Raw genomic sequence first — 26,528 nt, 5'->3', positions numbered from 1 at the left:
ACGTCCTTTTCCTCTCCCCATCCGGGATTCCACACCACATTTAGCTGTCATGCCTCCTTCCTCAGCTCTGTGCGGAGGCAGCTTCTCAGATGTTCCTTGTTTTTCCTGACCTTGGTAGTTTGAGGAGTACTAGTGAGGTATTTTGTAGACTGCTCCTCAATTCTGGCTTTTCTGATGTTTTTCTCATGATTTCTCACGTCGGGAGGATGTGAAGTGCCATTTCATCACGTCCTATCCAGGCGGCATACTCTCAGCATAACAGCACCAGTGCCATACATACCTAGAGAGGCCTTTCCGAGTTACCCTAACTCAAAAGGGTGTTTCCAGTCATTCTCACATCAGCCTTTTAGTTATTTTTTCAGTACTTACTACAACTGGGGATTGTTGTCTCGTTAGACTGTTTGTTCCTCTAACTGGACTGTAAACTTTAGGAGGACAGAACTGTGTTTATCTTGTTCACCTGTTTATTCCCAGCACCTAGTACCCTACCTGGCACATAGCTGGCAATCAAAAATGTTTCATAAAGAAAACACTGTGATTTTCTTATGTAAATGTGTACACATTCTTATTATAAAGATAAATAATACTCATTTCTCCATTCGTCATCTGGTAGAGTTCTGAGAACTGTATTCTCATGCCGTCTTTTCTTTGCTTCAGCCGATTTCTCCACATAGAAAGCACTAGAATAACTGAGGGCAAAAACAAAAACCAAACACAAAGACTCCTGGAATCTTCTTGACTCTCATTTCCCTCAATTCCTTCTGTTCAGTTTTCTCTTATCTACCTTGCAGGTGAAAACTCTAGAATGGCAGAAGGGATAAGTCTTCTTTCTGTAGTTTTAAGGAAAGTAAGTGCTTCCATCCCTGACGGAACCGATTTATTTTCCCCAGGGCCTTTGTGTCCCTGGCTCAGCTTCCCTTCAGTTGCTGGTGGGGTTAGTTTACCAGCCCTAACCTGCAGCATGAGCTCATGAAGAGAACCCAGGCCTCTTGAGCTTTCACAGGAAAATCTGCCCTGGGGGGTTGGGGAGTTGGGGAGCTGGAGGTGGGTTTTCAGGGAACGATGTGGGTGGAAGTTCTCAGTTTTAACCTTTCTAGACTTGATCATCTTATTCCATTGTATGTTATTGCCTGAAATGAGCTTTTACAAGTACGGTTCCCAGCATCATTCTAACCTGACCTTTTCATGGGTAATCACTTTCACCGGAATCTTGTGTAGGGCAGTGACTTGAGCTTCCATTGGTTATGTCTTGTTATGGAATCCCTGTTCACAAATGAAAACACTGAGGTAGTTCTTTGGAGGGGATTTATCCACAGCGTAAGGGGGAGTGTGCAGTACATGTGAGATGAGGCTGTGGCCCATGTCTCTTGTGCATTATATCTTTGCCCCGATATGGCCAGGAACCATATCATTTTTCCAGGGATCTTTTCTACCAAGCTGATTTAGGAGGCATTCAAAAATTTTTTTTGTCATCCTACTTTGTAGGAACATTGCTACTGTTGGGGAAATGGAATTAAAAACAAAATCTTATCTTAACCCAGGATTCCTGTCCACAAAGGTAGAAGAGAAAAAACAGTTGTATTATTGAATAAGCATTAAACCAGAGTGTGATACACATCACAGGCAATTCACTAAGAGATCTCAGAGACAGAAAGCAATCTCATCCCCTTCTATAGCCAAGCAGTTACTACCCATTGCAAATGTTCTCAAAAGATACAATAACTAGTCCTCAAGCAAGAGGGCTTGATGGCACCATTTGTCATATGTAGTTCATTTTAACTTTTCCTGGTAACTGGGGTGACCGTCAGTGTTAGCTTTTTGGCTTTATCCAGAAGAAAAACAAAACCCCTATCTTTATGACAGGAGAGAGTTTTGCAAATGGAAACAAGGCACCCATGGAAGTTAGGCTCCTACCTTCCCACAGAAACTGGGAGATGGGGGACTATCTTCCCTGGCGATTGCTTTTCAGGAAGATGGCTCTCAGGTCCTTGGGAAAGACATTCCTGGGCCATTAAGCATGTAAAAGACCTATCTCGTTTTCAAAAGGATTTATGTGCATTTCAAAGAGAGGAGAAAGTACTTATAATTATAGGTTTTCTAAAGTAAATCCTGTAAGCAAAAGAAAAAGTTTCTTTGCTTCTTTTCAACAGCGACAATTAAGCCTCTTATTTTTAATTTTTATTTTTCTTTATACTACTGTTGACTCCGCAAAACATCCTAGCAGGAACTAACCATAGGAGAGCCTCTAAGAGGAGAGAGGCTATGTTTTCTAAACTTTAACATGTAGAAGAATTATCTGGGAAGCTTATTTGAACTGCAGATTCCCAACTCTATCCTCCAGTCTCAACCCCAGAGATTCTAATTCAGTCTGTCTTAAAAAAAACAAAACAAAACAAATGACTCGGGGCCAGGTGCGGTGGCTCACACCTGTGAGCATTTTGGGAGGCCGAGGTGGGCGGATCACAAGGTCAGGAGATGGAGACTATCCTGGCTAACACGGTGAAACTCTGTCTTTACTAAAAATACAAAAAAACTAGCCAGGTGTGGTGGCAGGCGCCTGTAGTCCCAGCTACTCAGGAGGCTGAGGCAGGAGAATGGCGTGAGCCCGGGAGGTGGAGCTTGCAGTGAGCCGAGATTGTGTCACTGCACTCCAGCCTGGGTGACAGAGCGAGCCTCTGTCTCAAAACAAACAAACAAACAAAAAACAAAACAAAACAAAATGACTCAAGAATCTCAATGTTTAACAATACTCAATGTGAATTTAATACATACAGATGGTTCAGATCACACTTTGAAAAACCCTAGCAGAGGAGAATGAGCTTTGGTGTCAGGCCAGTCTAGCTTTTTATCATTCTGAGCTGCTCCATTTCAGCAAAGTACCTTCTCTCTGCATCAAGGTCCTTATGTATAAGACCATTTACTTGTCAGGGTTAGGTTAGGATGAAAAGTATGAATGTAAAATGTCCTGAACAGTACACATAGCATGTAGCATGTATTCAGTAAATAGTAGCTCCCATTTCTATTGTTATGGTATAAGCCATTAGCTATAATTACAGAAATGCTAAGAAATGGACCTTCAGCCAGGTGCAGTGGCTCACACCTGCAATTCCAGCACTTTGGGAGGCTGAGGTGGGCAGATCACTTGAGGTCAGGAGTTCGGGACCAGCCTGGTCAACATGGTGAGACCCCATCTCTACTAAGAAAACAAAAAATAGCTGGGCGTAGTGATGGGCACCTGTAATCCCAGCTACTTGGAAGGCTGAGGCAGGAGAATTGCTTGAACCTGGAAGGCGGAGGTTGCAGTGAGCCGAGATCTGAGCAATAGAGTGAGTCTCCATCTCAAAAAAAAAAAAAAAAAAAAAAAAGAAATGGACCTTCAGCATAGAGTTGAAAGTCCACAAAACCCTGAGGTATCTCAGGGTATCACAGGGGTATCTGACCTCGTGGATGCATTAGATATCACTTTTTAAAAATTGCAGATAACAGAAATAAAATTGAGCTAGCGTAGGTCAGGCATGGTGGCTTCTAGCACTTAAGGAGGCCAAGGCAGTTGGGTCACTTGAGGCCAGGAGTTCAAGACCAGCCTGGCCAACATGGTGAAACCCTGTCTCTACTAAAAATACAAAAATTAGCCAGGTGTGGTGGTGCACACCTGTAGTCCCAGCTACTTGGGAGGCTGACGCAGGAGAATCGCTTGAACCCAGGAGACAGAGGTCAGCATGGTGAGAGTCGAGATTGCATCACTGCACTCCAGCCTGGGCAATAGAGCCAGACCCTGTCTCAAAACGAAAATGAAAACAAAAACAAAACAAAACAACAACAACAAACAACAAATTGAGCTAGTGTAAACAAGACAAAATAAAATGAAACATTTATTGTATGGATACTAGGTGTTGTCAGAAATGCATGGGTAGGAATTGAGCTGCATATTTGGGAGATCTAGGAAGCTGACAGGTTATGCCATGGGCTCCTCCTTTCATCTCTGCTTGTCTTTGAGAAGTTGCTTTATATATTTCCTGTCTGTAGATAGCATCCTGCCTTGAATGTGAACCTGAAGCTGTGGATGGGGTAGGGAGCCTGAAACCTCTTGCTGACAATCATAAAGTGACAAGCCAAGAAGCTAAGGATGGAGGAGGGATGTAGCATCCCTGGCCACATGGCTGAGCCACTGTATCAGCTCTGGGCTGCTCATGCTGGACTTTCTGTAGCGTGAGGTGAATAAACCCTTCTCTGCTTAAGCCACCCAAAAGTCTGTGTTTCTGCTACTGCAGCCGAGCACTCTCCTTACTCAAATGGGAGTCTGGGGAGTTAGAGCCAAGTAGCAATCAGTCCTATGTGGCCCTGGGGACAGTTGCACTTGCCCTCCTCTGACCACATGCTTTGGGAAGACTGTGCCAGATTCTGACTTGATCTGCTTGTTGTGTTTGACCCAAGCCTCCCTCTCTTAGGGAGACACATGCAGTCTCGCCTTTGCTACTTGTGTCTCTATGTGGGACGAGCAGTCTGTTTCCCAGAGGCGGATCTGCCTCCCTTCCCAGTCATGACAGAGGCAGGAGAGACCTTTTGTCAACAAAATGTTTCCCTTGCCCTTAAACTGTGCCCTCGTTGGGCATCTAATCTCCTAATGGGCTTCCCTGAGACCTCTGCAAAGTCTAGTTTCAGTATAAAGTGATACTCCGCAGGGACCCATTTTTGTCTTGTCCACTTAATTTTCCTGGTTTAGAATCTAGTGGTATATATATGGAGCTGAGGTAACCTGTGCAGTGCATAGGAGGTGTACTGGGGAGGTGGTACCAGGTTTCACTACCCTGCTGTTCTGTTTGTACCATTTGTTAAACACAAATTGTTTCCACCCAACCTTGATGTTATGAGGTGCCGTTTATTGCATAGACAACTAAATTTGCCTACTCAGTGATATTCCTGTGACCAATCTCCCCGTTCCCAAGCCACCTTTTTCACACTATAGCCAGAGCTTCCTTTTTGAAGGTCTCAGGCAGAGGGGCAGTCAAATTCCCAGACATGGTTGGACTCACCTTATAAATATGCAGGACCATGTCCATGAATATGACTCCTCTGTCCTGTCCTGTCCCAGGGGGTAAGCTGATTCAGAACCTACCTTCACAATCCAGGTGTGGCCACCGTACTCTTTCTCTTCCTCTGAAGCACTCTGGGGACTGGTACTATCACTTGAGCGCTGCCCAGCTGGAAGAGGCCTAGAGATGCCCTGTCTGTGTTAAGCCTAAACCATGTGCTTTAGTCCAGTTTAATAAACAAGCTCTGCCATGGGATGGTGGGCACAAGCTCGGTCTATAATGATGAAATGAGTCATGCTTTCCATTTTCTTTTGTCACATGGGAGTTTATCTCCCTCAAGATGATCACTGGGAAGAAAATCTAAGACAGGACTCAAATATTTTGAGTTCTGTGGTCAGATAGTACTTAATAATGCTCCAGTCAAAGCCCTAAAACTTACTAGAAAAAGGTATTTCATCTTGTCATTACCTTCATTCTGTCTAGAGCAGGGATTACAAACCTAGGGTTGTAAACTTTACAAGCCAGGCAGGTAACATAAATGACTGGGCTGTGAGTAATCATGTGTCCCCTCACCATCTCTTATTTCCCCTTCTGTGGTACAGAAATGGGTACAGAGAAACATTTCTCTCTACTACAAGGAAAACAAGGCTATGTTCAATGATAAATGGCAGCTAACACTCATTGTTCATACTGGAAATATTATAGGGAATGGTAGGAACTGTGGCCAACTGTGTGTCCTGTGTGGGGAAGCCAGCCGCTACTGAGATACAGGTGATGAACACGGTGAAACCCCGTCTCTACTAAAAATACAAAAAATTAGCCGGGCATGGTGGTGGGTGCCTGTAGTCCCAGCTACTTGGGAGGCTGAGGCAGGAGAATGGTGTGAACCCAGGAGATGGAGCTTGCAGTGAGCCGAGATCGCGCCACTGCACTCCAGCCTGGGCGACAGAGTGAGACTCCATCTCAAAAAAAAAAAAAACCTAAAAATAAATAAATAAATAAATAAATCCATGTGGAAACATAGGCCTAGTGTTGGCAGAAGTTCTGTGTTAAAAATAAAAAGCCAGATGTCAGATTATTTTGGGGAAAACTCCTGAGTTTTAAATATTAGCTCAATATTTTAAAACAAACGGAAACAAAGCACAACACAATGTGGAGCCATTAACTATGTTGAAGAGCCACGTGATTACACAACCTTTGGCTCAGAAGATAAGCTCAAACTACTTAGCTTGACACATAAACTTCTTCATGATTCTGTCTGTACTGCCTTCTGCATCTCCTACTTCTGACGCTCTACAGCTACTCAGGCTAAACCTCAAACTTTCGCCTGGATCTACCTCCCCATTTCGTGACCCCATACTTTTTGTATCTGCTGTTCCTTGCAGTGCCCTTCCCTGGCTGATTAATTTTGTAAATAATTTATTCTTAAAGATCTATGCCCAAGTCATCTCTTGTTTCAAGCCTTTCACAACCTCCCTGCCACCCCCACAATCAGGTAGAGACATAGAGTTCCATTTCTCTGGTCATTTTCAGCAAGGCACACAGTCTTCTTACAGAACTGAATCAGAGTCTCTTATAATTATCCATTCCATGCCCATCTTCCCAGTTCATCACTGAGGCTGTGTCTAAGTTTTCCCAGCACTTAGCATGGTGTTTGGCCCTGCGTCCATGCCTAGTAATTATTGTTTGAATAAATGAACAATGAAATTTGCTATGTATCATACATATTAGATTTAATTTTGTTGCAAGATACCTTCACATTTGCTGCAATAAAATATTTATGTAAGGGTGTCATTAGTTATCACTTTTGATAGTGCAGATTTTGAATGGCCTAAAACCTAACTGCCCAGTCTTCAACATATTTGTATGTTGCTGACTTCTCAGGGAAATACTGCTCTTTTCCAGAGAAGGACATCTGAAGTGATATTCTTACTCCTCAGCTAAAATATTAGTGTTGAATGCAGTAGCTTTAAATACTTTATGCTTTGTTAAGAGCTTATCTAATCAGGATAAGAGAGAAGAGGATTATATGGGAACTTGTTTTCACAGCACTCTTTTCCCAGTGCTATGGCAGGATTAATAGGGGAATCAAAACAAGAATAAATACATATGCTATATCCATTGACATAGCAGTAAAGAATAGTTAGCTGTGAAATTCCATTTGTATTTAAGTTTACTGTTCTAAGTACACTTCAACCCCTCCCTCTGACCACCCACGCCACTGACATTTTTCACATCTGACAGCAGGAGAAAGGAATTTTGTAAATGTCTCTCTTGAGGCTAGTTTTAAAAGAAAAGGCAAGTGTGCTAAGTAGAATGGCCAAATTATAAATTTAATCAAACCTGTAATTTAAATAAGCCGCCAATAATAATAGGCTGAAAGCTTGTCAGGCTGTGTTGGCTCTGGTTCATTTTACATGGATTATGACAATGGAACCACAAAGTGTGGCCCTTTAAGTGCTTTTGCCCATTAGCTTCATCAAGTAATTGCAGGCTTGGCGGCATCAATAACAACAAAAGTTGACACTTTGGGAAAGAGAAGTGAATCTTTCCCCTTCCAGATCTGGCAGGAAAGAAAAGTACCTCGATGAAAGCACTGTGGTCGTGTGGATGTTCAGAGCCCAGAGAAAAGAAATAGGATGGGTGCATGAAGGAGTATATTTGATTTGCTTAGATGAACATCCGGTTTCATTTTTACTTGGTCCTCCTGGCCAATCCAGCATATAATAGGATCTCAGTGGCTTGCTGCCGGTCATCTCAGCATGAGTATTCTTCAGAAAATGTGATTTCTTGGAAATGTTAATTAAAAAAAAACAAAACAAAGAACTGGTAATGAGAGTGAGGAAACAAATAGCAAAAAGTACCTTCCTAGCTCCAGCTTAAGCGGAGAGAAAAACACTAAGCAATGAGAAAGTCTAGGAGAAAAACCTCACTTATCTGAAACTAGGAATTCTTTCCCCTAAATCATTTATTGTAAATAAGTTTGCATTCTTTGTTGACATTCATGTTAGAAAGGTCACAATTTCTTCTAGATGAAAATATTTATTAGTATCCCAGGAATGAACAACATAGAACATTCATGTTCAAGAAACTTGTCTTGCTCTAAGACAAGTTTCAGATCAGTCGAAACAGTTAAATAGGTATTTAGATTAACTTTACATTAAAAAAAAATTGACTTTTGAGATTAAATCACCATATACTTTTTCTTTTGGGTGAATTAGATTGTTGGGAGCTTTCTCAGTGTTAAAATACACATTTTTACTGTCAGTTCAAAATTTGCTGAAAAAGTTGCAAGAGTTTGAGTTACATCTTAAAACCAGGCTGGCTCGGAGGGGACATTTTTGGACAAAGGAAGTCATAGTAAAAGCCGTTTTTAGTAGTCCTTCTTGTGTTTAGCTACAGATATCATTCCTCAAGGTTGTGAGGGGTTATTGACACTGGCTGTGTTTGAGGATTACCTGAGGAGCTTTAAAGTATCATGGCATCCAGGCTTCCTCTAGATCAAGCCTGTCCAACCTGTCCAACTCGCAGCCCACAGGCTGCATGCAACCCAGGGATGGCTTTGAATACAGCCCAACACAAATTCATAAACTTTCTTAAAACATTATGAGAGTTTTTTGCAATTTTTTTTTTGTTTTTGCTCATCAGCTATCGTTAGTGTTAGTGTATTTTATGTATGGCCCAAGACAATTCTTCCAGTGTGGCCCAAGAAAGCCAAAAGATTCGACATCTCTGCTCTAGATATTAAAATTTAATTTATGGCAGTGGGGAGAATGGAGGGGGCATTGTTGTTTGTTTTTAATACTACCTCAAGTAATGCTAATGTGTGTTCAGAGGCAAGAACCACTGGAATCATGAAGATGGGGGTGATTTACTCTTATAGGTTGAATTGTGTCCCTCGAAAGCTATATTGAAGTCTCCAGAACCTACAAAGAACTCAAACAAATTTACAAGAAAAAAACAAACAACCCCATCAAAAAGTGGGCAATGGATATGAACAGACACTTCTCAAAAGAAGACATTTATGCAGCCAACAGACACAGGAAAAAATGCTCATCATCACTCGCCATCAGAGAAATGCAAATCAAAACCACAATGAGATACCATCTCACACCAGTTAGAATGGCGATCATTAAAAAGTCAGGAAACAACAGGTGGTGGAGAGGATGTGGAGGAATAGGAACACTTTTACACTGTTGGTGGGACTGTAAACTAGTTCAACCATTGTAGAAAATATATTGAAGTCTTAATTGCAGGTACCTGTGTGTCTTAATCTGTTGGGGCTGCTATAACAAAGTGCCATAGACTGAGTGGCTTATAAACAGCATAAATTCATTTCTCACAGTTTTGTAGACTGGAAATCTGAGGTCAGGGTGCCGGCATGATCAGGTGCTGGTGAGAACCCTCTTCTGGGTTGTAGACTGCAACTTCCCTTTGAATCCTCACATGGCACTGAGAGGACAAGAGAACTCTTTAATAAGGGCACTAATCCCATTTATAAGGGCTCCAGCCTCATGATCTAATTTCTTTCTGAAGACTCCACCTCCTAATATCATCACCTTGGGGTTAACATATGAATTTGGTGGGGGATGCATTCAGTCCATTGCACTGTGAATGTTACCGTATAGGATCTTTGTAGATGTAATAAGTTAAGTTAAAATGAGGTCCTATTGAATCAGGGTGAACACTAAATCCATTATAACTCGTATGCTTGTAAGAAGAGAGACACAGAGAGAAGCAGACATGCAGGGAAGAAGGCCATGTAAAGACAAAAGGAGAGATTGGAGTGATGCTGCCACAAACCAAGGAATGCCAAGGATTGCCAGCAACCACCAGAAGATATGAGAGGCTAGGAAGGATTATTCTCCAGAGCCTTTGGAGGGTCGATGATCCAGCAAAGACCTTGATTTTGAACTTCTAGCCTTCAGAATTGTGAATGAATACATTTCTGTTGTTTTAAGTCATCTGGTTATGGCATCCCTAGAAGTAAATATACCTGCTACTCTGCATCATTTAGAAGTATGATATGAACTCAGGAACTAAAAGGAGATTCATTTTAATAAGATACTTTTAGATTCTTAAAGAGATGTTAGAAAGGGATTTTGGACTGTTGGTTCCTTGCTGGCTATTAAAATAGTGTGACTAACCATACCAGTTTGCCCAGGGCTGAGCCGGGGATCAGTTTCGTTACACTTGTGTTTCCTAGTGCCTATCAACCATGACAATACTTGTAAGAACTATGCTAGCTTGGAACTCTGATTCTTGAATGGAAACAAATATTGACTGACTTATCTGTGGAAGAAAGGATCTGCTTTGAAATAATAGGCCACTCATTCCCTTCAATGGAAACAATACATTTTTCTTTAATTAGAAAGTATTTTCTAATAGCAAGAGGCCCATGCATTCCAAAAGAATTTTCTAATAAAATATCTTGTCCAACTGGGTTATTGTCAAGAGGCAATAACAGGGTTACCTGTGCAGGAGCTGCAGGCATAACTGTGGGTATCAGGATAGGATAAAATCCATCCTATTTTTAATGTTGCACATTCTATGCTTTGGTCCAAAATGAACTGATATTTTGATAATGTCATTTTAAAGAGGTATCACAGAGTATTTCACAAACTCTTTATAGAGATTCATATTTTTTGTCAAAAGTGTAAGTTTGATCAGGACTAGGGGCAAGCATTCTTAAAGGTCAATATATATCTTTATTCTCTGTATATGTATTCTCTTTATTCTCCTGAAATACAATAAGAGTAATAGCATTAACTTAGATTCTGAGCAATATTCTGAAGACTGACTAATAGCTATTGCATACTTTTCACGTTAAAAATAAGAAGCATCTTTAGTGCAGAATATTAACTGGTGACATATAACTTCAAGGCACCAGGTCATAACTATCCCATTTAATAAATGAGACCACTCTTGCCTTTGAACTGAGCTGAAAGCTGCACTGATATTCACACTTGTGTCCATTGTTTCCCTGTTGTAATATGTGACTCTAGAGTATGCATCTCTTTCTCACATGACAGAGACATCTCTGTCTTAGTTCTTTTTTTGCTATTGCAGTAAATGGGGATGTACTGACCATCAGCCTTGTTAGGCGGCATTCATTGCTCTAGATACCTGTGCTAATGTTCTACTGACCTCTATTTTTATGAAAGAATAATTGATGCGATGTCAAAAGGCTATAGAATATCATCAAATTCTTTCCTTTTCTGGGCAAAAGCTCATGGTGAAGGCAATGTTTATGTCTCTGATTGTCCAAATTCTAAGTCATAGCCAAAGCTCCCAAAGTTACTAAGTTTAAGATTCCATTTGAACTTGGCTTTGTACAGTGCAAAACTACCCCATATTTAAAAATCACCGTCACAAAGTAATAGATAAGTCCGAAGCAGATAATCCTCCCCTAGCACACAACTTAATAAATAAGCCATGCAACTCCCTGCATAGGCATGCATAAGAAATCTATTCTATTCAGTCTTTTAATTTCCCCAGTGTTCACAGCCATGCTTGCATTTTCAAGAGATAAGCCCACACACGTTTTCCTTAGGAAAAAAAAAAGGTTTGACTAAAGCAAAATGTGTTCTGTGGTAAATCATTATTTTCAAGCAGTGCCTTTTGTTTACTTGTTTTTCATATTATCAGAGCGATAAATCTTAATCCTGTGTAGAGCATGGCTGCTGATCATGCAAAACTGGAGCTGTCTTAACATGAACAACTGTCCTCCCTCTAATGCCAGGGCTGGCCGTTGAGTGCCATCCAAGAGGATTTGGGGAACCCCAAGTCTCCAAAGCAGAAACAAAGGGAAAGACTTGCCCAAGATTACTTTACTACCAAGCATTTAATTATAACTTGAATTTGCACAATACTCTTCCTTTTAGCAGTGATTTCACTGCTAAAACCAAGTGGTATTATTTAAAAAAAAGTTTCCCGCTGTCTAAGTTCAGAGGGTAACCCAGGAATGGATGCGTTTGCAACAATGAACATAGCATCTCTTTTTTGGCAGAGCCTCTGAAGGCGTGATCTGGGGAGTTAAGTCTTCTTTGGAGCACTTTTTTTTTTTTTTACTTTTTTTTTTCAAATGGAGTTTTGCTCTTGTTGCCCAGGCTGGAGTACAGTGGCATGGTCTCAGCTCACTGTAACCTCTGCCTCCTGAGGTCAAGTGATTCGCCTGCCTCAGCCTCCCAAGTAGCTGGAATTACAGGCACCCACCACCACACCCAGCTAATTTTTTGTAGAGGTGGGGTTTCATCATGTTGGCCTGGCTGGTCTCAAACTCCTGACCTCAGGCGATCCACCTGCTCAGTACTTCCCAAAGTACCGAGATTACAGGTGTGAGCCAACCACACCTGGCCTTTTTAACTTTCTTTAAGCAAGGATATTCATACCCCTTCAGTGATTGGTATTGAATTCTTAAAACTGTCAATGACAATCAAAGTTACCTGTCAGAGCAGAAAGAAACAAAAGAAAAAAAAAAAGCAAAATCTTACATTATGCATTATTTTTTTAAGAGTGGGCCTGTGGCAGCCAGGCATGGTGGCTCAAGCCTGTAATCCCAGCACTTTGGGAGGCTGAGGCAAATGGATCACAAAGTCAGGCAATCGAGACCAGCCTGGCCAGCATGGTGAAACCCCCACTCTACTAAAAATACAAACATTAGCCGGGTGTGGTTGCACTTGCCTGTAATCCCAGCTACTCAAGAGGCTGAGGCAGGAGAATCGCTTGAACCTGGGAGGCAGAGGTTGCAGTGAGCCGAGATCGTGCCACTAGACTCCAGCCTGGGCAACAGAGTGAGACTCTGTCTCAAAAAAATAAAATAAAATAAAATAAAAAAGAGTGGGCCTGTGGCTGAGGCTGGCATGTGGGCATCAGTGGAGGTGGAAATATTCATGTAAAAAAAAAAAAATTTGTTTTTTTTTTGAGGTGGAGTCTCGCTCTGTCATCCAGGCTGGAGTGTGGTGGTGCAATCTCCGCTCAGTGCAAGCTCCACCTCCTGGGTTCACACCAGTCTCCTGCCTCAGCTTCCCGAGTAGCTGGGACTACAGGCACCTGCCACCATGCCTGGCTAATTTTTTGTATATTTAGTAGAGACGGGGTTTCACCGTGTTAGCCAGGATGGTCTCAATCTCCTGACCTTGTGATCTGCCCACCTCGGCCTCCCAAAGTGCTGGGATTACAGGCGGGAGCCACCGCACCCGGCCGTTTTTTCTTTTTTTTAAGACAAGGTCTAGCTCTGTCACCCACACTGGAGTTTAGTGGTACAATCTCGGCTCACTGCAACCCCTGCCTCCTGGGCTCAAGTGATCCTCCCGCCTCAGCCTCCTGAGTAGCTGGGACTACAGGCCTGTGACACCACACCCGGATAATTTTTGTATTTTTTTGTAGAGACAGGGTTTTCCCATGTTTGCTAGGCTGGTCTCAAACTCCTGAGCTCAAATGATCTGCCCACCTCAGGCTTCCAAAGTGCTGGGATTACAAACGTAAGCCACTATGCCTGGCCAGGCAATTTCTTATAAAGTTAAGCCTTAGGATTACCTTATGACTCAGCAAGTCCAATCCTAGGTATTTACCTATGAGAAATGAAGCGTATGTTCACCTGAAGACTTGTAGTTATCATAGCCTCAAACTGGAAAAACCCAAAGTCCATTCCCGGAGGGTGCAAAACAAGCTGTGGTAGTGCTGGCTGCAGCAGCACAGATGCTAGCATCGGAATGATACAGAGATGATTAGCACGGGCGCTGTGCAAGTATGACAGGCAAACTCGTAAAGCATTCTTTTAATTTTTTAAATAAAAAAAGAAAACACAAATTGTGGTCTATCCATATAATAAACAAATAAAATATGGATAAACACAGCATGGATGAATCTTGAAAACATTATGTCAAGCGAAAGAAGTCAGATACAAAAGAGTGCAAGTTGTATGATTCCATTTCCATGAAGCTTTAGAACAGACAAACCTACTCTACGGTACTAGGAATTACAACAGTGCTTGCCTCTGGGTGGTGGTGGTGAGTTGACTGGGACACACGGGAACGTTTAATGCTGATGGAAATGCTTTCTATCTTGACCAGCATTATGGTTACGTGGATATACACATTTGCCAAAATTCATCACTCAAAGCCTATGCATTTTATTGTATGTAAGTGATATCAATGTGAAAAGAGGAAAAACCAAATTAAAAACAGTTCAGATTTTCTATTCTTTAAGTTCCTTCCCTAATTGATTAATGTGTGGAACAGTCAACACATTAGTGAGTCACTATAGTGTGGAAAAATTTTGCTGTCAATCTAATGGCTTGTTTGTGCTCACCAGGACTCTTAATCCATCAAAAAGAATTTAAGACCCTAATAAATTAGTTGTAGCATTGGAAGAGGACACACAGCTACAATTCCTTACTTTGCCAGGATTGACAGATGCTATTTTGATAAGTAAAGGAGCCATCAGTTCAAGTAGCTGGCCATTAGACCAAAGTAGGGTTTAGGTGAGTGGCATCTTCTAATTTGTTGAGGGTTGATAGGCTGGCAATTTCACAAACATTTTTTTTCTTCACTCTTCATCAACACTACTTCTATATCTAAAATTATGGAAGCATTAGATGTGTCTCCAGTACACTATGCGTTTTGCTTCTGAAAGCCATGTCTGAAAACTCTACTGCAGGTGCTTTGGCTGGTAGGAAAGGCACAAGACATTTGGTTTCTCCTTGAACAGATGTGGTGAGTAAGTGATCCTCTTAGAGTCATGAGAATTAAGGAGATCTATGAAGATAAAACCAGAACAGCGAGCAAGCTCCAGCTGTGTTTAAGTTATAGGTTTGTGAGTCTGGGAGTCTCAGAATCCTAAAAGAAGACCTGAAGATACATATGAATTCTGATCTGTGGAGATGAGCTATAATAAATAAGGGTGCTTTCTCTTTAACACTTAAAAATGTTTCAATTCCTTATTTAATATTTGGCTACATTTGTCACTGAAATAAAGTCATATATTTGGAGACGATTGGGCTCTAGAAGGTTTGCTAGGTTATGTTCTTTCCTGTTTATTTCATTAAAGCACTTGTCAGTCTGTTTGGGGGTTTCATTTGGAATCGCAGGTGTGTGTTGCAAACCAGACATAAACTAAATTACAGCATATGCAGAACTGACCCCTTACAAATGGAAAATGCATGTTTTCAGCTGACCTGCTCCTCAGGTAACAAGATGTGGGAGAAAAATATTTATTGGAAATGATGTAATTGCCACCTTATTCTTTTTAAAGTTGCAAAATTGTAATCAAACAGCATTGGTGGGAGAGAATAGCAGAGAAAGAGGAGGGGAATGTAAAGATTTGATCCACAACACAGCTCCTTGAGAAACACGTGAAAGCTCTGGGGAGGTCAGATGAACTTTCCTTGTTGTGGTTGATGGCTAGGGTGGGAGGGGAGAAGCGAAAACAAAGGAGGTGAGGCTAACTGGAACACAGAGCAGTAGTCAATGGGATGGGCAGAGGCCATGAAGCCCCAGAAACACCAGCAGTGTCATACTGTGTGTAAAATGAAACCATTGTGGTGATTGGTTGCACAACCAACTTGCAATTTGAGGTTATTCAATTTTTTTAAACAATAAAAGCTAAAAACACTTGAGCAGTAATTCAAGGGGACTTAACGAATTACAGTGAGAGAAGCCATAGATGAAAACATTTGTGTAAGTAACTCTTAAAACTTAAAAGTAATTGAAAACATGACATCTATATAATAATTTACAATAGAGTTAAAAGCAAGGTTATGATTTTCCTGGGTGGAGCTGGTTTACATTTGGTTGCATACTGACACTTGTTTTTATTACAAGACCTGGTAAGAAATAATGAAATACCTGTTGAGAATTTTAACATGATGAAAGCAGTGTGAACAGTACAATTTAGTGAATTGCATAGATTTCAGAGTGAAGAGCTTCTCTTATGAAAGTGTAAGTTATTCAAGACTAATTCAGTATTCAACATTATGTCAAGTAGGAGGGTGGAGAATGAGTGTGCATGTGTGTGGGTTGTCAAACTTTTTTTTAAGGCAAAATATTTAGTGTAGTGGAAAGGAGTTACCAAACCTTTAAAGTACAGATTGTTCTTTCTTGTTAAATAATATTTCTTTTGAAAAGTAAATTTAAAACAAGGTGTTTATACACAGGAAAATTCTCTAACCTGAAATATAGTTTGATGAATTTTTGCATACATAAATATTTATATAATTATCACTCCAGAAAGCTCTCTCATGTCCCTTTGTAGTCAAAACCCCTTTGTATTCAAAAGTTACCTCTCTTTGATTTCTATCATCATAGATTAATTTTGCCTTTACTGGAACTTCGTAAGAATGGTGTCATTCAGCTTGTACTTATGTTCCATATGATGCTTTCAGAATTCATCCATATTTTTGCAAGTCTCAGTGATTTGTTCATTTTATTGTTGTGAATTATTTTATTAAATTCCCAATTCTCCTGTTGTTTGAAAAGCTGATTTGTTTTCAGTTCGGAGCTGTGAGGAATGGATCTATATAACACAGTGGTATAAATCTTTTGGGGACATATGTACTCCTTTCCAAGTCCCACCCTGTGGGGACTTGGTTCTTGCGCCTTTTCCCCCATGCTCCACAACCTCACATTCCCTTCCTTTGTGATTCTGGTTAGACTTGGGAACTTCCACCCAAGATACCAGGTGCCAAACATAGAATACCATTCAGGGAACCAAATTACAAACTTGAAAATGAAAAATTCGCATAAAATATGATTCCGCAAACTGAGAAGCTTTATTTTATTTTAATGACCACCAATGGATAGCTGTTTGGCCAGTTTTCCTGCAGTGGCGCTCAACTTGCCCTCTTCCCTGTATTGCAGAGCGCTAATACACATTCTGAAGCTTCAGTCCGCCACAATGAGGAAGGAAGATTTGCTGTACTTCCCGCTGGGAAAGGGAGTGCCCAGTCAAAACATCTCGATTGTCCTCTTTCCCATGCATAATTTCAGATGACTCTTCTGATTTTTGGCAAACAGCTGCTGAGGCCCCTTACTGAGCTCGCTAGACTTGGGAACTCTTTGTACCTCTTAAAGCTGCTAACAGCCTTTTGTCATATGTGTTTTCTCAAGAAGTGGCCTCCCAAGATACGAGTTCTCAAGGCCCTCGTTTCCCCTGTTATGCAGGCAAAACTACAGCCCTCATCTCTGGGGCCCTTCCAGGGCATTTTCCAATGCTATGGCCAGGCCTGGGCTAGCTATGCTCAATGAAGGTCGCTGCTACTCCCAAATCAAGCCTCATTCCAAAATCAAGCTGAGGAACCATTTCACTTAGGAGACAACCTTCTGTTTTATCTCTATGAGGAATGACATTGCAGTTTTGAATGTGATATCTGGACACAGATACTTTCTAGTTTCCCTCACTTTTGTTAAAATCCAGCTCTTTAAAGGGCTGCTTTTTTTTTTTTTTTTTTTTTTTTTTTTGTCCCTACTCGGAGAACTTCTCTGTGGACCTGAATACAGAGTCTCCCTCTGTCGCCCAGCTGAAGGGCAGTGGCGCAATCTTGGCTCACTGCAACCTCCGCTTCCCAGATTCAAGCGATTGTCATGTGTTAGCGTCCCAGTATCTGGCCATACCAGCTCAGCATTTTTTGTATTTTAAAGTAAAGATGGGGTTTTGGCCCCTGTCTCTCACGTCTAAAATAGCAGTGTGGTGGCCGAGTCAGTCAGTCTCGGGGAGGCTGAGGCAGAAATGGCATGAACCAGATGACGAGATCCGCCCCTGCAGCCTAAGCGACACAGCAGACTCCGTCTCAAAAAAAAAAAAAAAATAGTTTTAACTGGTCTTGAACTCCTGTGCTTTAGCAATCCACCCGCCTCGGCCTGCCAAAGTGCTGGGATTACCGGCGTGAGCCATTGCGCCCGGCAAGAACCTCTTTGTGGACCTGTACCTTTTTGGTTGTAGAAAATAATTCATCTGTCTCAATTCAAGTAAGGAAATAAATGGACATTTCTAGGTTCTTCTAATTTTCTTTTATCTACTCAGTATTCTGTGGGATTACAATTTGTCTTTTACTGTGATGAAACATTAAAATTTTTCTTAAGATATTTTTCTGACCAAGTGTAATTTTCAAATAAACTGACGCATTACATTTCCTCCCGTTCAGATGGTCAAATTCAAAACTGTAGTGTTACTTCTCTTAAAGATAAAAAGGGAAGGCTCTCTCTTAAGTGAAGAGGTCCCATAATATGAAGTGGTCCTTTGGAATTAATTGAATCAGTAGCAGCAACTTGAGGCCTGACCAAAGGAAAATTGTAAAGTGGCTAGCGTCCACTGCTTTTTGATTCAGTGTAGCGTTTTCTCCCTTGAAAAGGTAACACTTCCTCACAAAAAGATCTGATGCTTATTAACATTAAGCTGCAAATGACTGAGAACTTTGACATATAGTTATTTTGGAGCATTTTGCATTTTAACACTGATCATACCCAGAAGACAAGTGGGAGGATGCTGGTTGTCAGCCAACATGACTATTCTTAGGTCAATGGGAGCTCTATCCCATAATATGCATAGATGTTGGAGTTGTGAGGCCTTTTGTAGTATGCCTGCTTAGTTACGACTTCACAAGAATGTTCCAGGCATTCTGGATTTCAAAACTTTGGGGCAAATATTCTATTAGTGCCGTTTGGAGAAAGAATCTATTTTCAGACTCAGTCATTTGCTTTGAAGTTCACTGTTCGTACTTGCAGATGACTGGTGGATGTAATATTTTCCAGGCATGGAAGAAAACCCAGTCCTGAGTCTCTAATGAACCTCAGTACAGATAAATGAGAAATAAGAATTGGATTCCTGACAAACTTGGGTTTCAGTCCTTGGTTCTTAGTTGGGGAGCTGGCCGTTTTAATAGATGGGAGGGAAGACAAGGAAGTATCTGAGGAGCAAATTCTGTGTTCATTTTGTGCTTCATTGCTCACCTAAATTCTGGGTCACCAGAAGTGAAGTGCCTCAATATCCCTCCCACACCAGGATTATATTCTGTTTGCCATTTCTACAGAATCTGTCTTTTCTCTGAGTTTTCAGTCCCTTATTTCAACTTGGGTAGTGCCATAAAAACGTTATTAATATCTCTAGTTTGCAGATGTGAAATCCAAGTTCTTTTATTTTGGGGTCCAGTTTGTTTCCCGTCACTGTGTGTTCTTTTTCAAGTAATGGTATAAAATAGTTAGACATTGTATAGTACCTTAAACTTTAAAAATCACTTTCATATTGATTGACTGTTGATCTCTCAAGATGAGGAAAAATGAGACTAATGTTAAATATCCAGCCCAATGTAACACAAATCATATGTCAGGATCCACTAAAGTGTGGGTCTTCCCACTGGGCACCTGTCTTTATACTACAGATGAGCAAGTCTTCTCTGTGGTAATCTAGGCTCTTTGAAAGTTCTTTATGAATGTGCATACAGATAAAAGTGTCAAAAGATGAGATCTGGGTGTTGAGGAAAATAAAAGATGGAAAAGAGAGAAGGAGGGGCTGATTGTTTCAAGAGGCAACTGAGTATAGTGAAATAAACACTGGTCTGGGGCTAAATATTAACAACAGAAGCTATTATATATTGAATGGTTTCTATGTGCTGGGCACAGTGTGAAGCCCTATGTTGACTTTCTCCATGAATCTTAATAGTAACCCTGTGATGAAGATCCTATCACCATCTCTGTTTTACAGTTGAAGAAACTGAGGCTTGGAGAAATTAAATAGGCCATCCAAGTTTACACAGTTAAGTACTGAAGCCAGGATTAAAAGCATCATGCTCTATTGCTTCTCATTATTTGAATCCCATAAAAAAGTTCTTGGTCTTGGTCCATGTTTACTAAGTAGAGGCTAGGCTGGCTAGAGTTTATCACTTCTTTGTAACACTTATATTTGAAATCATAAATCAATAAACTACTCCTCTGATTTAATTAAAAATAATAACTAACCTCTACTGAGTGCTTACTAGGTGCAAGGCTTGGTTCCAAGCACTTTACACATTTAATCCTCACAACAGTTATCACTCATTTAATCATCACCACAGTCTTTGAGGATGTTACTATCTATTAATAACTCTGTTTAACAAACAAGGAAATATAGCCCAGAAAGGCTCTGTACTTGGCCCAAGTTTGCAGAGCCAGCCAGTAGTAAAGTCAGTCTGAATCCAGGCGGTCTAGTGTTGGCGTCTAAACTCATAACCACTCTTCTGTACTGGCACTATCTTTATTTTATTTTATTTTCTCCTTTTCACATGGTTATGAATTTTCTGAGGTTAAATCAGGGTGAAGAGAAAGGCCCGGCATGGAAATAGAGGTGCCTGAAGGCCAAGACAGGAAAGAGTCACTTTCCCACCTCCCTCTGGGAAGATCTCACTGAGTCTGTGTATTCAGTGGGTGTGTCACCTCTTACATTTACTGTTTATGACAAATGACCAGAGGATCTTATGGGCCTGGGTAAGGTAAGTCTTTCCTAAGAAATAGTCTACTCATGGTATGATGGCCCATTTGGTGTCTGAGCCTGCAAGTCCAGGAGAGAAATTCTGAACCAGGAAATATTTTTTAAGCTAATGAATGTCACCCTCTAAGGTTTTTTAGGAGATGGCCTGCTGATTTCCCTGGAGATACTCTGGGCCCACAATTGGCCATATTTTAAAAGATTCCCCACGTGTTCCATCAAATATAATGAAGTGCAAATTTTGTCGTGCAGGTGTGATACTACAAGATCTCAGAAGGCACGGTGTGTCAGGTGGGTTAGTGACAGCTTCAATTATATGGAGGCATTTGAATAGAAAGGGAAGGGATGAGGCTTGAGTTGAAGATGAGGCAATGGTGGGTGAGGGTGGGGGACACAGGCATAGAGAGAGAGGTCACCTCTAAGGAGACGTCTCTGCTTGGGAGCAGTGAGAACAGGTGAGCAGATAAGGAGAGGCTAGATGTTGGAGGGAATAGAGAGTTCACAATTAACATTGGAGAGAACAAGGAGCCAACATCAGGATGAAAGGGGTGTTCAAGGGAGATGATTCCAGTAGGAGTGTCTGGTGGTGCATTTTTGGAGGGCAAGTCATTTGTTCCAAGAGACGTTCGTAGAGTAAATTTAGAAACCTGAGAATAAAAATTGAGGTTAGAGAGCTGGGCACGGTGTCTCACGCCTGTAATCCCAACACTTTGGGAGGCTGAGGCGGGCAGATCATAAGGTCAGGAGATCGAGACCATCCTGGCTGACACAGTGTAACCCCGTCTACTAAAAATACAAAAAAATTAGCTGAGCATGGTGGCAGGCACCTATAGTCCCAGCTACTCGGGAGGCTGAGGCAGGAGAATGGCGTGAACCCCAGAGGTAGAGCTTGCAGTGAGCCAAGAGTGTGCAGCTGCACTCCAGTCAGGGCGACAGAACGAGACTCTGTCTCAAAAATAAATAAATAAATAAATAAATAAATAAATAAATAAATAAATAAAATATAGGGACTGTCTTCATTTTATTTTATTTACTCTTTTTCAATGTTGCTTCCAAACATCCTGCTCACCCTTGTCAAGAACTTTAAGGGCAGAGGCCAGGTACACCAGGGGTTGGAAAAACCACACTAGGCAAAGAACTTGCATCAAAATTGGGATTGAAATACATTAATGTTGGTGATTTAGCTCGAGAAGTCTGATCATCAGATATCATGGAGTCTGGCAAGATGGCTTCTCCCAAGAGCATGCCGAACGATGCACAGATGATGGCACAAATCCTGAAGGATATGGGGATTACAGAATATGAGCCAAGAGTTATAAATCAGATGTTGGAGTTTGCCTTCCGATATGTGACCACAATTCTAGATGATGCAAAAATTTATTCAAGCCATGCTAAGAAAGCTACTGTTGATACAGATGATGTGCGATTGGCAATCCAGTGCTGCACTGACCAGTCTTTTACCTCTCCTCCCCCAAGAGATTTTTTATTAGATATCGCAAGGCAAAGAAATCAAACCCCTTTGCCACTGATCAAGCCATATTCAGGGCCTAGGTTGCCACCTGATAGATATTGCTTAACAGCTCCAAACTATAGGCTGAAATCTTTACAGAAAAAGGCATCAACTTCTGCGGGAAGAATAACAGTCCTGCGGTTAAGTGTTGGTTCAGTTACTAGCAGACCAAGTACTCCCACACTAGGCACACCAACCCCACAGACCATGTCTGTTTCAGCTAAAGTAGGGACTCCCATGTCCCTCACAGGTCAAAGGTTTACAGTACAGATGCCTACTTCACAGTCTCCAGCTGTAAAAGCTTCAATTCCTGCAACCTCAGCAGTTCAGAATGTTCTGATTAATCCATCATTAATTGGGTCCAAAAACATTCTTATTACCACTAATATGGTATCATCACAAAATACTGCCAGTGAATCATCAAATGCATTGAAAAGAAAATGTGAAGATGATGATGATGATGACTATGATAATTTGTAATCTAGCCTTGCTGCATGTAACATGTATACTTGGTCTTGAATTCATTGTACTGATATTAAACGTGCATGCTGGATGTTTTCAAGTTGTGCTTTAGAAAACTTTAATAATATTTAATGAGTAAATACAGTTACCATACTTTTCAATTGAAATGAAGGTTTTTCATCAGCATTAAAAGCGTAAGAAAAATAAAGTTGTCATTCATTACTTTAAAAAAAAATTTACTCTTTTTCACATGGTTATGAATTTTCTGAGGTTAAATTAGGGTGAAGAAAAAGGCCCAAAGTAGAAATAGAGGCGCCTGGATGGCAAGGCAGGGCAGAGCCACCTTCTCACCTCCCCACCTCCCTCTGGGAAGATCTTACTGGGTCTGTGTGCCCCGTGAGCGTATCCAATCTTGCATTTACTGTTCATGAGAAATGAATATTTGTAGCTGTGGACTAATTTTTTTTTTTTTTTTTTTTTTGAGACGGAGTCTCGCTCTGTCGCCCAGGCTGGAGTGCAGTGGCCGGATCTCAACTCACTGCAAGCTCCGCCTCCCGGGTTCACGCCATTCTCCCGCCTCAGCCTCCGGAGTAGCTGGGACCACAGGCGCCCGCCACCTCGCCCGGCTAATTTTTTGTATTTTTTAGTAGAGACGGGGTTTCACCGTGTTAGCCAGCATGGTCTCGATCTCCTGACCTCGTGATCCGCCCATCTCGGCCTCCCAAAGTGCTGGGATTACAGGCTTGAGCCACCGCGCCCGGCCGCTGTGGACTAATTTAATCCTAATGAGCCACTAGCCCATTAGAGTTGGAACTATTGCGCCATCCTAGGATTGCACTGAGAGCTGCCCCTATTTGGGTGGAGCCATTCTCTGCCCCAGGGCCACTGAAGGGAGACCCTTGGGAAGCGAGGCATCTGCTCAGTGACAGTTTGCTTTTGTGCTGCAGAAGAGGGAGAGGACAATGTCATTTTGTTTTTGGAACTGGTCCCAGGAACAAAGACATTATACTTGCTTCTCCTTCTCTCAGCACCTGTTGCTGGATGACTGAGATTCAGACCTGTACCTGCTTCTGCCATTCCTTTGTGCTCCTTGGGCTCGTAGTCATAGAGTCCGACTTTTTCTGGAGCAGACTCATTAGAATGGCCATCTCCTAATTTCTGTCTTCTGGCATCTCTAGTTGTTTACTCTTTAAATGCTGGCATTTTCTGTCCAGTGTTCTAGCCTCAGTCATCTCCTCCCCCGACACTTTCATGCTCGGCGTGAGCTCTTCTAGAACCAGGTGTTCACTACCATCCATGTGCTGGTGACTTCCATGGCTATGTCTCCTGTCCAGACTGCCTTCCCAAAGTAGAGTAAGACTGGGAGTCAGGAAAGCTGGTCCAAAAGCACCACAGGAGCCAGTCACCTTTGTCCTTTTCAGAGACAAAGACTGCAGCCCATCTTTGCCTGATCATAGTAAAATAAATGGCCATGATTATTGGTGGGTGGGGGTAGGGATGGAAGATGAGTAGACAGGGATGAATCATTATGAATCCATCTCTAACACTGGAAAGACAATGGCTAATTCTGCAGTTGGTTGAATCCACAGATGCAGAACCTATGGATACAGAGGGCCAACTGTGTATATTATATTTATGTAACTCTTTTGAATTTTTACTAAATAAACACACCCATGTAACCATCACTTAGGTGAGAAATACATTACCCCCACCCCACAGGCTTTCCTCTTGCTGTCTTCTGGTGAGGACCTCTTCCCAAAAGGTAACCTATTCTATCTTTATATAAGATTTGTAGCAATGGAATCATCCAGCCAGTGCCATATTGTGTCTGGATTCTTTCTCTCAACATTATGTTAGATACTTGTGGGAATAACTTGTTCACAAGTACAACAAGATCAAGAACAAATTCATTCTAAATATGCCCCAGTTATGTATCCTGTTTGTTGATAATGAACATTTGTGCTGTTTTCAGTTTCTGGTTATTTCAAATTATGTACTATATTCTTGCACGTGTCTTTGGTGCTCGTACACATGTATTTCTGTTAGCTGTGTAACTTGAAGTGGGAGTGCCAGGTCAAAGGGTATGTGTATTTTCAGATTTAGTAGATAATGATAAAATGTTTTCTAAAGTGGTTTCATCCATTTGCATCCATACCAGCAGCAATGGACAATTTCCATTATTCTACATCCTCACCCACATTTGTTATAGTCTATTTTGAAACAAAAAATAGTCAATTTGGTGGTGTATAATGACATCGCATTGTGGTTTTAAAGTAGATTTTTGTAATTACTAGTAATATTATATACAATTTTGTATGTTCATTAGTTATTTGGATATCCTCTTTTATAAGTATCTTATTAATTAAGATTGGTTGCTGGGTTTTTAAGTTGATTTTCAGTATTTTTTCATATAATCAGAATATAAGTCCTTTGTTGAAGATCTGTGTTGCACATGTCTTCTATTTTTCACTCTCTTAAAATTGTCTTTTGATGAACAAAGACTGTCTTCTGATAAAGAGAATAATATGTTCCAATTTATGATCTTTTCCTTTGTGTTTAATTTTTTTTAATGTTCTGTGTAAGAAAGGTTGTAAAGGTATGTTCTTATGTTATCGTCTAGGAGCTTTGCTGTTTTATCTTCCACATTTGAATCCAGTCTATGTGGAAGTGATGTGTGTGTGCATGACATGTGGTGGGGGATTAAGATTCATTTTTTAAAATAGGGATATCGGCCAGGCACGGTGGCTCACGCCTGTAATCCCAGCACTTTGGGATGCCGATGTGGGCAGATCACTTGAGCCCAGGAGTTCGAGACCAGCCTGGGCAATGGCGAAACCTTGTCTCCACTAAAAATACAAAACTTAGCCAGGAGTGGTGACATGTGCCTGTAGTCCCAACTACTTTGGAGGCTGAGGTGGGAGGGTCGCTTGAGCCCAGGATGTCGAGGGTACAGTGAGCCAAGATTGTGCCACTGCACTTCAGCCTGGGCCACAGAGTGAGACCCTGTCTCTCTCTCTCTCTCTATATATATATCTCATTTATTCAGAAACCATTTAATGTAAAGCTCATCTTTTCCTCAGCACACTGCCAGTGTTCTCCTTCCAGATTGCAGTGGCTATTGTAGGCCTTTTGAATTTTCCTACTAATTTTTGAATCATCTTGTCATTTTTCATTGAAAAATTTCAGCAAAGATTTTTGATTGTGATTGTATGGAATCTATAGATCAATATAAAGGAAAAATGATACCTTTGCAATGTTGAGTCTTCCATTACTTAATTATAAAATTTCCTTTCCCATGTAAGTTTTTATTTTCTCCCAGTAATGTTTTCTTGCTTTCTGTATTGAGTTTTGCACATCTTTTGTTAGACTAATTTCATGGTATTACTTTTTAAAATAAAAATATTATTTAAAAATTATATCATATTAAAAAGTTTTATTTTCAAATTCCTTTTGGCTGGTAGGTACAGTAATCTTTTCTTACCCATGTTTTTGATTTCTGGGGTTTCAGTTACCCATAGTCAACTGTGGTCCAAAAATATTAAATGGAAAATTCCAGAAATAATTTATAACTTTTAAGCTGTGTCATTCCGAGTGATGAAATCTTGTGCCAACCTACTCTGTCCACCCTGGGATGTGACTCATCCCCTTGTCCAGCATGTCTACACTGTCTATGCTACTTGACCGTTTAATCACTTAGTGGCTCTCTTGCTTATCAGATTGACTGTTGCAGTGTCACAATAGTTGATATGTTCAAGTAACCCTTATTTTATTTAATAATGGTCCCAAAGTGCAAGAGTAGTAATGCTGGTAATTCAGATATGCCAAAGAGAAGCCATAAAGTACCTCCTTTAAGTGAAAAGGATAAGTTTATCATAGGTATGTAGGTATAGGAGAAAACATGCCACATATAGGGTTCAATAGTATCCATGTTTCAGGCATCTACTGTGGGGCTTGGAATGTATTCTCTATGGATAAAGCAGGAAGGCGGTGGGGGGGGATGACTGTACATAAAAATACTTTTTTTTTTTATACTTTGTATCAGCAACTTTGCTAAATTCACTGATTAA

The 26,528-nt window shown here is 41.0% G+C and overlaps 1 protein-coding gene and 1 non-coding gene across 2 annotated transcripts; both read left to right on the top strand.

The window, feature by feature from the left end:
* Positions 1-13,712: 13,712 nt before the first annotated feature.
* Positions 13,713-13,819, top strand: LOC116270394. The gene has a single exon (XR_004178435.1). It is a non-coding gene; the product is annotated as a U6 spliceosomal RNA (small nuclear RNA).
* Positions 13,820-21,576: 7,757 nt separating this feature from the next.
* On the top strand, positions 21,577-22,683 carry LOC101014817 (transcription initiation factor TFIID subunit 9-like). Its single transcript, XM_003908649.4, has one exon. It carries the CDS (start codon positions 21,700-21,702, stop codon positions 22,477-22,479), a length of 780 nt encoding a protein of 259 aa, XP_003908698.1. The 5' UTR covers positions 21,577-21,699; the 3' UTR covers positions 22,480-22,683.
* Positions 22,684-26,528: the final 3,845 nt, after the last annotated feature.

The sequence above is a fragment of the Papio anubis genome, chromosome 14 (genome assembly GCF_008728515.1).
Source record: "Papio anubis isolate 15944 chromosome 14, Panubis1.0, whole genome shotgun sequence".
Classification (NCBI taxonomy): domain Eukaryota; kingdom Metazoa; phylum Chordata; class Mammalia; order Primates; family Cercopithecidae; genus Papio; species Papio anubis.
This window is presented reverse-complemented; position numbering and strand designations above follow the sequence as displayed.